At 43.9% G+C, this 16,641-nt stretch overlaps 1 protein-coding gene across 2 annotated transcripts in view; it reads left to right on the plus strand.

Annotated features, from left to right (window-relative positions):
- The window catches only part of DHX40 (DEAH-box helicase 40), a 33,927-nt gene extending 18,140 nt beyond the window's left edge, over positions 1-15,787 (plus strand). Inside the window, exons 13-18 of one of the 2 annotated variants that reach the window (XM_039914477.1) lie at positions 6,344-6,458; positions 6,927-7,035; positions 9,448-9,542; positions 11,002-11,095; positions 11,422-11,650; positions 14,068-15,787. In XM_039914477.1, coding sequence (XP_039770411.1) covers positions 6,344-6,458; positions 6,927-7,035; positions 9,448-9,542; positions 11,002-11,095; positions 11,422-11,650; positions 14,068-14,204 — 779 coding nt within the window. In that variant the 3' untranslated portion in view covers positions 14,205-15,787. The remainder of the gene's footprint in view (positions 1-6,343; positions 6,459-6,926; positions 7,036-9,447; positions 9,543-11,001; positions 11,096-11,421; positions 11,651-14,067) is intronic. The other variant, XM_007668368.3, reaches the window with a different exon arrangement.
- The last annotated feature ends 854 nt before the right edge of the window (positions 15,788-16,641 follow it).

The raw sequence follows: 16,641 nt of genomic DNA on the forward strand, positions 1-16,641 counted from the left end.
AGCATGGGTCTGAGAGTTGGAAGAACCTGGATTCTAATCCCGGTTCTGCCACTTGTCTGCTGTCACCGTGGACAAGTCGCTTAACTTCTCTGTTCCTCACCTCATCTGTAAAATGGGGTTTATGACTATGAGCCCCATGTGGTTCATGGACTGTGTCCAACCTGTTTACCTTGAATCTATCCCAACACTTAGAAGAGTGCCTAGCACATAGTAAGAGCTTAACCAATATCATGAAAAAAACTAGCAGGGGAGAGAGTTTCACCATCACCTTGGGTGTTGGGGTTTCTTCTTTTTTGCCAACTGTTGTGAAGAGTTGGAGTCTGTCTCTACATTGCTGTTTTCAATTAGGTAAAATTCTTGGGGTTGTACCTATCCTGAAATTGGGGGGATTATCATAATGCAGTCTGTCATAATGGCAGTGATAACTATTTGTGTAGCAGTTATAGGAGTAAGATAGTATGAAGCAGATTACTACTTGGTTATCACTGAACTACAGCAAAATTATTTTCCTCCATTAGACTGTTTAAATGGGCAAGTGAAGATGGTCTTTTTCATTTAAAAAAGAAAGCAAATTCAATTTCACACAGTACTGTTCTTGTCCAGATTTGAACAAATAAATCTTCGCCCCCGCATGGATCGTTGGCTACCCATTTTTACTCTCATCAGCCTGAAGTGATAAATAGAAAAGTTATCCCCTCCTTTTTGTGGGAGGACTTTTGGGCTTGTTTCTATTTACTGCCTTGGTGATTTTATGCCCTTGAGATAAATTTTGGGGCCCGGAGGCTGGTTTGGGGAGATCTCAATGACAGAAGAGAACTCCGCAGAAGGAGTTAGAACTGGATAGAACCGTGCTACCGAATGGTTCTTATGTACAGTTTGGAAGAGATTAAAGTCTTGGAATTTCTGGAGCAAGTGGATGGACATTGAAAGGGAAGATCACTGAATAAGGGTCTGGCCCTTGGCATCCATTGCCTTGACCCAAGTGATCTTTGAGAACACAGGGAGCTCCTTGGTTCAGTGTGCCCAGAGTCAGAAGGACCTGGGTTCTAATCCTACCTCCGCCACTTTCCTGCTTTGTGACCTTGAGCAAGTCACTAAAGTTCTCTGTGCCTCATTTACCTCATCTGTAAAATGGGGATTGAGACTGTGAGCCTCCCGTGGGGCAGGGACTGTGTCCAACCCAATTACCTGAATCTACCCCAGTGCTTAGAGCAGTGCCTGGCCCATAGTAAGCACTTAACAAATACTGCTCTTATTATAATTAGTGCAGAGTACAGGGTCAGTACTGCCCCTCACATTTGGATGTGAGTCTTGACTGAGACTTGGGTTTGTAATGCAGCTGATGTTGTTGATGCTTATCGGCAAAAATATGCAGAGAATGGGGCTGGGGCAACTCTGGCCCTCTTTGAATTGCCCGCGGCCACAGAGGTTCATCACCTTGGAGTGGCCCGAAATCTGTAGGTCCTTATAGATCCATGGGTGTGGATATAGATCCAGCCATGGCTGTGTATGGTCACATAGTGGAAAGAGCCCTGGCCTAGGAGTCAGAGGACATTGGGGGGGGGGTCCAATCCCGGCTCTGCCACTTGTCTGCTGGGTGACTTGGGCAAGTCGCTTTGCTTCTTGGTGCCTCAGTTCCGTCATCTGTAAAATGGGGATTAAGACTGTGAGCCCCACGAGGGACATGGACTGTGTCCAACTGGTACAGGGCCTGGCAAGTAGTAGATACCGTTATGAAAAAAACAGCAGCATTTATTGAGCTTCCGCCAATTGCAGTGTGTGGTATTATGAGCATGGAGAGTACAAAACAAAAGACCCGATAAGGTCCTTCCTCACAAGGAGCCTACACTCTGATGACCATTTCAAACATAAGAAATATTTACCATGAGGAGCAGGGACCGTGCCTTATTCCCACCAGTGTATTCTTAGTGCTTAGTAAAGTGCTCTGCACACAGTAAGTGCTTGATAAATACTGTTACTACTACTAGCGATGCAGGTCAAAATAAACAACTGACCAGTATGAGTGCTGAGGATGGGTATAAATTGATGGGTATAAATTGTGTTCAGAGATTCTAGAGATGGCTGGTGGGTTTATAGAACCCAGGATAAGGGGAATCAGAGAAGGCTTGTTAGAAGAGGTGGTATTTCAGGAGGGCTTTAAATATGGGGAGTGTCATGGTCTTTAGGATTTTGGAAGGGAGAGAGTTGGAAGTTTGAGGAGCAGCCTAAGTGAGGGATTGGGCATGGAAATTTGAGAGCAAAATAGGGTTTCGAGGTTAGCAGGTTCTTTTGTTTTTTAAATGATCATCCTTAAGTGCTTACTATGTGCCGGGCCCTCTATGAAGCACTGGGGTAGATACAAGCTAGTCAGGTTGGACACAGTCCATGTCCCATATGGGGCTCATAGTCTTTATCCCCATTTTACAGATGAAGCACAGAAAAGTCAAGTGACTTGTCCCAGGTCACCCGTAGCAGACAAGGGGCAGAGCTGGGATTAGAACCCATGTCTTTTTGACTCCCAGGCTCATGCTTTGTCCACTAGGCCATGCTTCTCCCACTTTGGGAGAAATGAAGAAGAATGAGTTGGAGAGACACAGGTGAAGCGAGCAGATACGTAAGATGGGGGAGTTGGGGGAGAGTCTCGGTGTGGTGGGATGAGGGAAACCAGTGAGGGGATTTTGTGGAGTGAGATGCCAAGTGCTGCATCAGAAAGGATGTGCCTGGAATGTGTCATATAGACTGGAATGAGGAGAGACTGAAGACAGGAAGCTCAACGAGAAGGTTGATGCAGTAGTTTAGCCACAGTGTGGCCAGAACTAGAGAAAGCAGCATGACTCAGTGGAAAGAGCCTGAGCTTGTGAGTCAGAGGTCATGGGTTCGAATCCTGCTCCACCACCTGTCAACTGTGTGACTGTGGGCAAGTCACTTAACTTTTCTGTGCCTCAGTTACCACATCTGTAAAATGGGGATTAAGACTGTGAGCCTCATATGGGACAACCTGATTACCCTGTATCTACCCCAGCGCTTGGAATAGTGCTGTGCATATAGTAAGTGCTTAACAAATACCAACATTATTATTATTATTTTCCAAGGTGTTAGCTCTTTGTGGGGGGAAGAAAGAGCAAAGCTGTGATCTTTGGGAGGGAGTTGAAGATTGGGAAAAAGTCAGTGAGGTTTGTGGGTGAGGGGAAAGGCAAAGAAGGACGAAGAAGAGAGTTGTCAAGTGAAAAACAGAGCTGAATTATAACAAGACAGAGTGAATTTGTAATGACAGTCAGCCTGGACTTCCACCAGCTGTATTCGGCCACATGGATGCAGTAGCGGAAGGAGCCTAATGTGGGAGGTGATCCAGGCTTTGGTTGGTGGTGAGAGAGTGAAAAAGGAATGGTGGGGGGAAGGGACAGAAGCATTGAGATTCGACAGGAGTGGGGCGGGGGCTGCTTTCCCATTTAGGAATGGGAGGACTTGCAGGGAATCCAGGAGCGATAAAAGGATCAGGATTAGGTGATAGGTGAAGTGGATATGGCAGGGAGGGTGAGCACCTGGACTAAAGAGCGTAGAACAGGAAGGGTGAGAGAGTGTATGAAGTTAGGAAAAAAGCCGACAAGGATGATTCCAATGGCAAGTCATTTAATGGGAGCATCATTGTCAAGGAGGTTGAAGTTCCCAGGAATTAAAGTAGCAGAGAAATGTGAGAGGAGGAAATCAAGAAATGTATCAGAAGCAGTGTGGAAAGCAGAGTGGCCTAGTGGAAAAAGCACAGGCCTGGGAGACAGAGGACCTGGGTTCTAATGCTACCTCCACCACTTCCCTGCAATGGGACCTTCAGCAAGTCATTTAACTTCTCTGTGCCTCAGTTTCCTCATCTGTAAAATGGGAATTTAATACCTGTTCTCCTCTCACTTAAACCATCCCCTGGGGATCAGGGACTGTGTCTGACCTGATTATCTTGCATCTACCCCAGGGCTTAGAACACATGTAGTAAGTGCTTAAGAAAAAAAAAGCAAGAAATGCAGGTGTGGCACCAGGAGGGTGGTAGATGTCAGCAATCAGTAGCTTTAGAGGGTGGTAGAGATGGATGATATGAGATGCAAAGAAAAAGGAGGGGGGAAGACAGACCGAAAGCCACATTGGAGGGAGAGGAGTGGGCTGTGAGCTGGAAGAAGATAAGGCCTGCGGGGAGAATGAGAGGAGATGATGGGCCCTTAAGACTGTGACGGGGAGAGCGTGTCATCGGGTGAAAGTTGAGCCTCAGCGATGGCGAGGAGAAGTGAGCCACGTGGCCCATCCTAATAATTGTGGTATTTAAGTGTTTACTATGCATTAAGCGCTGAGGTGGATACAAGGTAATCAGGTTCCCACATGGGGCTCACAGTCTAGGAGGGAGAACAAGCATTGATCCCCATTTTGCAGATGGGGGAACTGCCAAAGAGAATTTAAATGTGTTGCCCAAGGTCAAACAGCAGCGCCTGGCAGAGTCAGGATTTAAATCCAGGTCCTCTGACACCCAGGCCCGTGCTCTTTCCATTAAGCCAGCTGCTTCCCAGTTATCAGGTTTAAAAAGTGTCTACTTTTGCCTTAGGGCTTTACCCAAACAGTGTAACCTCTAATTTAGAATCCAGAAGCTTCAGCCCATCCTTAAGAGGGCCAGTTTTAGTGAATCTCAGAATCAGTACGGGCTGGCCAACTGCTGAAATATGCAGTTCATGATATTGACTTCAAAAACCCCTATCTGACTTGGGCCCTGGGAATTTTGGATATTTGACTCTGCATCTTCCCCTGATTTGTGATGAAATTGGGCACTTCCACCAACATTTCTCTGATTGGAACCTTGAAAAACCTAAAGGATATTATCAAACTCCCAACAAATGTTCCTTTTAGATGTTGGCATGCACTCAATTGTTGTCTGCCCTCCACTTAGTAGCTTCCAGCACAGAGATGGGCAGTTCTTCAGGCTGGTGGACGACTTACCAAATTTTCCAAACTCGAGGCAGACTGGCGCCTCTGTCCGTCACTGGGACGAGTCGCCGGTTCCAAAGGCAGTCGTGGCTGTGCTTCTCCCCGAGGTGGCTCTTAGTTGCCGCAGTGACCCACCGGGCCCTCAGGCCTAACTTGTTTCAGAAAGTTCAGCCGAGGCTATGGGTTCCAACTGAGAATATCATGGGTCTAGGCTGCTTCCATTAGAGTGTAAAATCCTCGTGGACAGGCACTGTGTCTCTTCGCTAGTCTATATTTTGGAAGCACTGTACCCTAAGGACACTCAAATGGTTCGACTGCTGTGCAGCAACTCCACAGTTCTTACCTGTGTCAAGAAGTTCTGGGGCCAAAGTCTGGGGATATCACATTTATGGCAACTATGTGTCTATCAACTCTGTATTGTATTCCCCCAAGCGTATAGTAGAGAGCTCAGTACACAGTAATTGCTCAGAAAATATCGATGATGATGGCAACTGAAGTGCCTGTTTTCTCCCCCTTAGACTCTGAGCCCTAGGCAGGATGGGACAGTCCCATGTGGGACTCACAGTCTCAATCCCCATTTTACAGATGAGGTATCTAAGTATCTAAGGCACAGAGGAGTGAAGTGACTTGCCCAAGGTCACACACAAAAAAGTGGCAGGGCAGAATTAGAACCCAGGTCCTTCTGCCTCCCAGGACCATGCTCTATGCACTGGGCCATGTTGCTTCTCTTAGAACTAGACGTGTATTTTTTTTTTATGATGACATCTTTTGAAACAAAGGTCATTAATTTCTGTGAGAGGGATACTGCAGCCTTGGCAAGCTCCCTCTCTGATTCTGCTGAATGTTCTCTTTGCTGAAATCAGTGCTAAACCTTTATCCCGGTATTGATTGAGAGAAAGAAAAGTATTAAATGATTTCGCCAAAGAAATGAATTCGGCAGGTCCAATCTTGCTTTTGCTGGTGCTGCTGTTGAGGCTAGGAGCTTATAATACTTCTAGCTCAAAAGTATCCTCCTCTTCTCCCCTAGCTGAATTGAGAACAAAAAACTAAAAAGGCAAAAAAGGTCAAATCACCCCAAGAATGTGCTAAATACAAGACAGGAGGGGAAAAGAGACTGTAGAAGTCAGTGAAAATGTCTTTACCCTTAATATAAAAATTCTTAAGGAATGAGGTCTAGTTCAGGAATCTCAGGGGTCTCATATCCTTATACTCTATTTTCCAGCCTTATCATTATTGCTTTGTCACCTTGGTTATGTCATTTCTTCTGATCCCTGCCTGTGCCTTAGTCATCACACTTATAAAATGGGTATGGCAAATACTTGTGTCACATAAGGCCCAGAACGCTGACCTCGGAAATGGACATCTTCCTTTAATATTTCCCCAGGTGATGCCCAGAAGCAAAAAGAAGCTGACCTGAAACATCAAGAACTGTCATCAGATGCTGGCGGATGGAATGACTTTGCAACTCTATTAATAGTCTTTGAGCAGTGCAAAGCCAGGTATATGCGAGAAGTAAGCATTCTGTCATTACAACTGTAAAAATGAATTACCTTCTGCATGCGGCATTTGCAACATAAAGTGCAGTGCTTTCTTTGGGATTACAGGATACTTGAATGCAGACATTGTCTTCTCTGTCTTTAGAAGCAGCATGGTGTAGTGGAGAGAGCACAGGTCTGGGAGTCTAATCCCAGCTCTGCCACCGATCTGCTGCGTGACCTTGGGCAAGTCACTCCACTTCTCTATGCCTAGTTACCTCTTCTGTAAAATGGGGATTGCACCTGTGAGCCCCATTTGGGACAGAGACCGTGTCCAACCTCATTTGCTTGTGTGTCCCCCAGCGCATAGTACAGTGCCCGGCACCTAGTAAGCGCTGAACAAATACATTAATAACATAATGTAAACAAGGAGGGACTGGGTTGCCTTTCACTTTCAGAAAGTTTTCTATAATTCTTGTGTTGCACTTACAGCAAATCTCCAGCAACTTGGTGCCAAAGACATTGGATCCATTGGAGGGGCTTGAAGTCTGCATTTAATGTCGAAGCTCAACTTCGCGAAATAGCCAGTAAGCTTAAACTGGTGAGTGCTCCTTAAATGTATTTCAGCTGTCGGCTTTCATGAATTTATAGCTGCTTTTTCATCTTTCCACCCGCCCTCAAAAAAAAAAACCTGTACAAAATTCTTGATTTTTTTTTTCCCCATTTCTCTCTCTCCTGAAGTTTTGCTATGGCCGACCTCAGATCAGTAAGTCAATCAGTGGTATTTATTGAGTGCTTACTATGTGCAGAGCACTATATTAAGTGCTCAGGAGAGTACAATACAGCAGAATTAGCAGACGGGTTCCATGCCCATAACGAGCTCACAGTCTAGAAGATGGTGCGCTAATGAAACAATAATGGGGCAGGGCTGTTTAAAAAAATATAAAAAAATGTTAGCATCCAGCCCACTGGAAACTGTACTTTTGGGAACAGGGACCTGTATGGGAAACACAATGGCCCTGAGCAGGGAACGCTAGTCAGGTTTCCCCAGTCAGTCAAATCAATCGTATTAATTGAGTGCTTACTGTGTGCAGAGCACTGTTGTTTTGTTGTCTGTCTCCCCCTTCTAGACTGTGAGCCCGTTGTTGGGTAGGGATTATCTCTGTTGCCGAATTGTATTCCCAGCGCTTAATATGGTGCTCTGCACACAGTAAGCACTCAAGACATACGATTGAATGAAAGAATGAGTTCTAAGCGCTTGGGAGAATACAATATAGTCGAGTCGGTAGCCACGTTCCCTGCGAGCTTACGGTCTAGAGGGGGAGATGAACAGTAATATAAATAAATTACGGATAGGTACGTAAGTGCGGGCTTTAGAGCATTTAGAACAATTTAGAGCATTTAGAACAATAAGTGCTCAGAAAACAACATGGATTATTACTCTTCTGTGATAGCACCACTGAAGCTTTTTTTTTATGGTATTTGTTAAGCACTTACTATGTGCCAGGCATTGTTCTAAATGCTGGGGTAGATACAAGGTAATCAGATTGGGCATGGTCCCTGTCGCACATGATAATAGTAATTGTGGCATTTGTTAAACGCTTCCTGTGTGCCAGGAACTGTACTAACTGCTGGAGTAGATACAAGAAAATCGGGTTGGACACGTCCCTGTCCCATTGTGGGGCTCACAGTGTCAATCCCCATTTTACAGCTGAGGGAACTGAGGCCTATAGAAGTAAAGTGACTTCACCAAGGTCACACAGCAGACAAGTGGTGGAGCTGGGATTAGAACCCATAACCTTCTCACTCCCAAGACCGTGCTCTCTCCACTAGGCCATGAGCCTTAATCCCCATTTTCCAGTTGAGGTACCTGAGGCGCAAAGAAGTGAAGTTCCTTGCTCAAGGTCACACAGCAGACAAGTGGTGGAACCAGGACTAGAACCAGATCCTTCCGACTCCCAGACCCATGCTCTATCCACTAGGGCCACATATTCCTTCCAATGCTTTCAGGCTTCACAATAGTCCTTTGAACAGGGTGCGTTCCATTTGTTAGATATACCCCAGGCTCGCCCAACTGCTGCTCAAATATTTAGTGCAGTACATCAAATTACAAAGCAAATCTCAAATAAAATAACATAGTAGTCTGAAGGGAAGCAGCAGGATGCTATAGCTTGGCACCTAGCAGTCATGTAGCTCTTGAGTTAGGCGTTGCATGTAGCAGTTTTAAGAGATTATCTGACATTTAAATGTGCAGAAGTGCTCTGACTCAGGTAAGTATCATTTGAATGATAGTAAAACATTTGCTGAGCACAATATTGTGTTTTGTGTATGTGTTTGTGTGTACTAGTGTGTACTAATGTTAGGGAAGCAGCGTGGCTCAGTGGAAAGAGCCTGGACTTCGGAGTCAGAGGTCATGGGTTCGACTCCTGGCTCTGCCACTTGTCAGCTGTGTGACTGTGGGCAAGTCACTTGACTTCTCTGTGCTTCAGTTGCCTCATCTGTAAAATGGGGATTAACTGTGAGCCTCACGTGGGACGACCTGATTACCCAGTATCTACTCCAGCGCTTAGAACAGTGCTCTGCACATAGTAAGCGTTTAACAAATACCAACATTATTATTATTACTCGTTTGAATTCAAAATTTTTTTTTATTGGTGCATATATAGACTATTTGAACATGCAAGTTAATTGTGGCAATTATATTTGTAGTTCAGTTTTGGATGTAGAAAAAGTATAATTTTACTCCCAACATGGTTTTAAGACTATTACAGGAGCGCCTTTACGATCTCTTTTGAATCCGCCTAATTCAATCAACCAGGAGTCTTTATCGAACTTTCCTGCAGGGCATCCCCTCTCCATCCCACCTCACCTCATTTTCATTTTTGAGGCTGGTGGATCATGCAACGGTTGGTAAAGCCAACAGAAGTAGATCCTAGGTATTCTACGTCCGAGGACACCATGTCTGATTGATTTATTTCCCTACCGTGATGGTGATTTTCTCTTTTTAATATAGAATCAAGATTTTCCCAAGGAAACGTTTGAAGGCTCGAGAAATGAAATCCTAAGACGATGCCTTTGCACGGGGTATTTCACCAATGTGGCTCGTAGGTGAGTGATGGAGGAGTGGTAACAGGAAGTAGGCTGGAGGCTACAATAACACTAATGAAGAGAATGTTGATAATGAGGGTGCCAAGATTAGAAAGTTGATGCTAATGGTCCCATCTCATTCTCATTTGGGCTAACCGCCTGGCGAAGTCATCAATTGAATTAAAAGGGTGGAGGTTAATCGTTTCCTCTCCTTTCACTTTTTAATGTCCCCAGATGTTTTCTGCTATTAGCACTTTGGCCTTAAGCATGATTCAGACATTCCTGTCAGAACGTGGCTCTTCAGAAGATGATATGGTGCACACTGCCACGAATAGGGTCACTCTGAAGCAGCGTGGCTCAGTGGAAAGAGCCCGGGCTTGGGAGTCAGAGGTCATGGGTTCGAATGCCGACTCTCCCCCTTGTCCGCTGTGTGACTGTGGGCAAGTCACTTCACTTCTGTGTGCCTCACTTCCCTCATCTGTAAAATGGGGGTGAAGACTGTGGGCCTCACGTGGGACAACCTCATTCCCCTGTATCTACCCCAGTGCTTAGAACAGTGCTCTGCACGTAGTAAGTGCTTGACAAATACCAACATTTATGGAAGCAGCGTGGCTCAGTGGAAAGAGCACGGCTTGGGAGTCAGGGGTCATGAGTTGGAATCCAAGCTCTGCTACTTGTCAGCTGTGTGACTGTGGACAAGTCACTTAACTTCTCTGTGCCTCAGTTACCTCATCTGTAAAATGGGGATTAAGACTGTGAGCCCCAAGTGGGACAACCTGATTCTCCTGTGTCTACCCCAGCCCTTAGAACAGTGCTCTGCACATAGTAAGCGCTTAACAAATACCAACATTATTATTATTATTAATGCAGCTGTGAATTATGTAATGGGAAGCGGCTTATAGAAATTCGTGTTTCAAGCCAGGATCAAAAAGATCCCTCAACAGCAGTATTTTTAGTGGCTCATTATTGCACAGGGAACGCATTGCAACTTTATTATTAATGATGATGATGATAGTGATAATCAAATTTATTCGGCATATTAAGCAGAGCTGAAATTGGAAACTAGGGCTTCCGATTTACAGAACCTTGCTCTTTCCAGTAAGGAATGTAAAATGGGTGGAAACTGAACTTTAGGCTGTTGCAAATTGGTTTCCAGTGCCCTGCTAATGAAGTGTCAAGAAAATGCAAACTACTTGAAGGAAATTGTATGAGGGTGGTTGTTGTTTTTAATGTACAACCTTTAATTTTGAAATAAAGAAGAGCTTGTAATTTGATTGATGAATTAAAAATCAGAATCCTCAATTTTCTTCTAGCTCTAGATGGAAGTAAATGGTAGAACTGGCTAAAGTAATAAAATAGAGAAAACTACATCTTAATCTAGTGTGTTCACCTTCCCGGAAAATATAATTTTTTAGTGTTAACGCAAAACTCTGCTTAGTTTGGTTATTTGTATGTTTCGTAATTCCAAATGTGTTTTCAGGAAAAGAAATTATTGTGTTCATAGGTCTGTAGGAAGAACATTTTGCACAATGGATGGGCATGGAAGCATAGTCCACATTCATCGTTCATCAGCGGTAGGTTTTTTTTTTTTTCAAACTCTGGAATGGATTTTGGAATGATTAATGAGAAGCTGGAAAAAAGTTTCTTTAATGTTGCCTCTTGTTTAACTTGTGAAAATGTAGATATTTGCACTAAATAGTGTCCTTATTCTTATGTTTACATCAGGATGAGACCCCTCCTCCCCGCTTAAAATTGTCCTTTTTCTAGAAGAAATGTAAGCATGTATTAAATATGTGGCTGCTGCATTCTGCCTTAGATCCAGAGTACTTTATGTTCTATACTGTAAGTGTTGGCAAAAGAAAAATTGAGAAAATCACTCAAAAACCAAATTTGTGTTTAGCTCCATGACCAGGAAATGCAACTTGAATGGATCATTTTCCACGACGTAATAGTTTCCTCCAAAGTCTACGTGAAGACAGTGTGTCCTGTTCGGTATGAGTGGGTCAAGGATCTATTGCCCAAGTTGCATGAAATTGATGCGTACGAATTGAGTAGTGTAGCCCGAGAAGAAGTGACGGAAGAAGAAGTGACCAGATGGAAAAACAGGTCTCACCGAAAGCAACCTAAAGGTGAGAGAATCAAAGACAATAATAATAATAATAATGGTGTTTGTTCAGTGCTTACTATGCGCCCAGCACTGTTCTATGCGCTGGGTCCAACGTCATAAACCTCCAGAAGCCAAATTATTCCTAATTATAAGAGTTGCTTACGTAGTTTAGAAAAGCCCCTTTCTCCTGTCACACATAAGAGGTGTTCGTTGGACCCCACCATCCTAACATAATAATGTTGGTATTTGTTAAGCGCTTACTATGTGCCGAGCACTGTTCTAAGCGCTGAGGTAGATACAGGGTAATCAGGTTGTCCCACGTGAGGCTCACAGTTAATCCCCATTTTACAGACGAGGTAACTGAGGCCCAGAGAAGTGAAGTGACTTGCCCACAGTCACACAGCTGACAAGTGGCAGAGCCAGAATTCAAACTCATGACCTCTGACTCCCAAGCCCGTGCTCTTTCCACTGAGCCACGCTGCTAACATGTGAAACTCTGATCTCTGCTTCCTTACTGCATTGCTTTAAAAGAACTAGGGGATTTGGGTGCTTTTTGGCCCTCCCTCCAAAAAAGTCAATCAATCAGTAGTATTTGAGTGCTCACTGTGTGCAGAGCACTGAACTAAATGCTTGGGAGAGTACAGTATAGCAAAGTTGGTAGACATGTTCCCCGCCCACAACAGCCTCCTCTTGCTATAAAATTAATGTTCAAAGAAATGGCACATCCCAAAACCACGAGCCATGTCCCATTACTCCTCGCTGTCGTCTCTTTCGCTGGGTCCTTGATTATCCCTGCAGCTTCATGTCACTCCTGGGCTGTGTTGTTACTGTGGCTCACTGCTGTTATGGTGCTCAGAGCTGGCTCCAGTGCTCTCTTGGTCCATGACAGCAAGGATTTCTTAGATTAAAATAGTCCCGGAGAGGACTTTGAACAGCACAGAACCGCTGTACTCCCCCTGGGGCTTTTTTAGTTGGCCCAGCTCTCTGTATCCCACATGAAAATAGCTCCAGAGTGAGCATGGAATTTTGCTTTAAATGGTACTAGCTGCCTGTGCTTTTCTCTGCCGGGACAGAGGTCAAAGTCTACTTATGGTTTTGCTGCTCCTGTCTTTGAGAGGGAAGGGGATGTTGTCTCACAGTGTAGCCATGTGGGTGATAATGGGACTGTGATTTGCTAGGTGAAATTATTTTTCATCTGAAGTATCCAGTTTTGTAGGGGTTCAGCGGATTTAAAATTCAGATGTTTTCTTTTCAGAAAAAAAAATCTGAAATTTTAAAATATTTTTCATTTTATGCTGGTTCGTGACTTTTCTTCCTTGAAAGTTGAGATATGGAAAAATAACTTTTTTTATTTGGTTTTGTCAAACGATGAACAGTTCTCTAATTGAGAGTGAGAGCAAATCCAACTACAAACACCCCCTTTCCAGAATATTCTGGGAATTCTTCCCTATGGGAAGCTGTGTTTTTTTTCCAGTGTTTTTTCTCTCCGCACTATTTTTGTGGAACCAGGAAGAACACTGATCAGGATATAGCTGTACAAGTACTGATTTAGGAAAGCAACTGGCTTGATGGACAGAGCGAGCACAGGCCTGGGAGGCAGAAGGACCTGTGTTCTAATCCCAGCTCTGCCTTATGTCTGCTTTGTGACCTTGGGCAAGTCACTTAACTTCTCCGGGTCTCAGTTACCTCATCTGTAAAATGGGGATTAAGACTGTAAACCCCATGTGGGATAGGGGCTGTGTCCAACCTGATTAACTTGTATCTACCCCGGGGTTAGAACAGTGCTTGCTACACAGTAAGAGCTTAAAAAGTACTATAACATTATTATTATTATTATCATTACTGTTAAGTCACTTAACTTCCCTGTACTTCAGTTACCTCATCTGTAAAAAAATGAAGATTAAGACTGTGAGCCCCATCTGGGACGTGAACTGCATCCAACCTGATTAGCTTGTGTCTACGCCAGTGCTTAGAACAGTGCCTGACGCATAGTAAATGCTTAGCAAATAGCGTAAGGAAAAAACAAGGGCAACTAAACTCTCAACCTAGGAAAATTAGTCTGGAAATAGCATACATCCTTTCCTTGTAGAAGAGTACTTGTATCATCTTCCCAACAGTTCTTTGAGGCTAGCAGCGGGGAGACATATTGTGGTGGTCTTTTTTATAGATGGGGTCACCGAGGAAAAGAATGCCCTAGGGGCCGTGTCCCAAATCTCAGAGTACATCAGTAGAACATTTAGGACTGAGCCCAAGTCTCCTGACTTAAACCCCGTGCTCTAGTAACTAGACCGTACTGTCCCTCTTGACTGTGTTAAGTGTTATTCCTTCTCCCTTTGCATATATTTCCCTCAGAATATCCAGAATCTCTCTTCCCCTTTTAACCCCCGCAGCCGTAGTCTAAAAACTGTGATTTTCTGATCTTATTTTGCATATTTCAAGATGAAACAGAAGACTCCTTAAAGAAAATGGAGAGAAGGAATGATGAGAAATCCATATCAGATGCACGTGCTCGCTTCCTTGAAAGAAAGCAGCAGAGATCCAGGGACCTTTTTGGCGTGCTGAAGGAAACAGGCTAAGGGACCAGCCCACCAGCTCAGGAATCAGAAAAGGCAGTCCAGAAAATAGCCCCCCGGCCCCAACGAAGACTGCAGTTAGTCTTGCCAAGAAGCAGAGGAAACTGTTGGCTGCTGCTGAAAGTTCAGCAAGAGCGCTCGTCTAACAGCCGTTGCCAATGCAGTCAGGTGGAACTTTCAGGAAAATGAGTGGGCTCGGCTCCGACGGCTGAAATCGGAAGCAGCGAGGTGCGAACCTTAAATGAATGTCAGGAAGTGAGGTTTATTTCTTGCTACCAATTTGCAGGCTTTAACTGGCAATTCATTTTGTCACTGGGGATTTTCAAATCGGCGTTAGTTGACATTTTATTAAAGCACGACCTAGGAAAACTAAAACGAAAGCCAAATTCTTCCGTGGGGTGGCTATGAGAAACGTGATTCAGGACTAAGATTTGGTTGATAGTTTGCCAAGACTGAAACCTAAGTGCATGACAGATTAAGGCTGAATGTTGTAAGTAATAGGAATTGAGAGAGAAAGAACTTAATCAGTTAGGGGATTTTCTATTAAGGCAGAACTATCTTTTCCACTCTAGCAGTACTTTAACAAAGTTGATTTTTGATCCAGCTGTCTCAATTGCCCTCATTAGAAAATATCTTCATCAATGTCATAAATCAGTGTGGTATAGGTAGCTAGGGACTTTCCTAGAGTTCTTTCACTTTTGAAGATAGCTCGCCAAGCCCTCTCTGCCCATGTGTAATTTCATCCTCAGCATCTGAGCTACAGCCTATTAAACGATAGAAATTTAACATTTGCCTTTGGTTTTTGGCCCACGCGTGACTGATCAGCAATGTGGCGTATGACCTTCTTAAGGCAGGAGGTTTCTGACTGGGTTTGGTTTTCCTTGGCATTCCAATTTCCACTGATTCTGAGTACAAGTGAAGGGGACATGCATTTTAGTGTTATATGGATGTCTCACTTAAGCCGAGGGGTAATCTGCACAGGCGGACTTGGAATAAAACTAGGTTTCCAGGCAAGGCTTTGGATCGTATCAGGTTCAATTTCAGTCACAGCTAAAGCTTCTTTAATGCTCTGCTTGCAGGTTGAAAGTAGAAATTGGTTATTTCTTCAGTAGTTCCCCTGGGGATGTGGAAACCAAAAGATTATTGGATACTTTCTGGTAGTGTCAGGGAAATGTGTCTTTGTTTTCTGCATCATTCAGATGGCAGAACCATTTGTTCCCTGTGACAATCTGTACTTTAGGTTCTGCTCTTCACCATCATCACTATGAATGAATGGAAGAATTTTAACTTAGAGAAAAGTATCCGAGGGGGTAGTTTCATTGCGACATAACCTATAGCCACCTACCAGCACCGTGTCTTACTGATCCCTAAAATCAGTGGTGGTTGATACATCTGTTCAGTACTCATTCCCTTTTCTTTTTCCCATTTTATTGTAATGGCTAATTCAGTTGGCAAGAAATGTATTTTACCTCTGGAATAAATGGCTCAGGCTGTTCTACTTTTTTCTTTCTTCTTAGAATGACCTGTGGGACTGAGAACACTCTTAGGAGTCAAGAAATATGAATAAAAATTAGGTTCTTACTCTGGAACTGTTTTTTACTTGTTCGCTTCTCCATTATCTTGGGAATGGGACTGGCACTATTATCGTCAAGGATATTAAGATAATTATTGAAATGTTTTCAAAGAATGTTTAGAACGAAAGGTGCCATAGGATGTAATATACTGATATCCGTTGGTTGACTACTAAAACTAAGGAAATTTTAAAAATTAAACTTAATTATAGCCCAGTGACTCTTCAGTGGGACCTGAGATATGTAGTTTTGTGGTCAAATGATTCCAGTTGAGATCAGATGGTCCCAGTTGAGATTTAAACGGGTGCCCAACAATTTGCAAAAATCCTTCATGCCAGCAAACACCTCATATGCCATTTGTTGCTATCCAGGCATTTCCAAGTCCTCTGGTGGCTTGACAGTATTCCAGAGCTTTCAGCGTTTGGGGTTTCCTAAGGAAAACTTATCTAGACTGCAAGTGCTTCAGCTCCCAGTTTGGGTTCATTTTAGGGGCCGAAGAAGTATGGGAATCCATCATCTGGGTACCCATTTCCTTCCTCTCCTCCTTCAGCATAATCTTCTCCGCTCCTTCCTTCCTCTTCCTCTCCCTTCTCCAACCAATAATAGTAATATTTGTGCTTATTATGTGTCGAGCACTGTACTGAGTCCTTATAGAAGATATTCAAATCAGACCCAGTCCCCTTTGGAGCTCCCAGTCTAAGGGAAAAGGAGAACAGGCATTTTATTCCCATTTTCAGATGAGGAAACTGAGGCATAGAGAAGTTGTTACTTGGTCGAGGTCATGCAGCAGACAAGGGGAAGAGCCTGGATTAGAACCCAGGTCCCCTGACTCCCAGGCCCATTTCCTTTCTCTCAGGTCATGTTGCTTC

Source organism: Ornithorhynchus anatinus, chromosome 17, assembly GCF_004115215.2.
Source record: "Ornithorhynchus anatinus isolate Pmale09 chromosome 17, mOrnAna1.pri.v4, whole genome shotgun sequence".
NCBI classification, from domain to species: Eukaryota; Metazoa; Chordata; class Mammalia; order Monotremata; family Ornithorhynchidae; genus Ornithorhynchus; species Ornithorhynchus anatinus.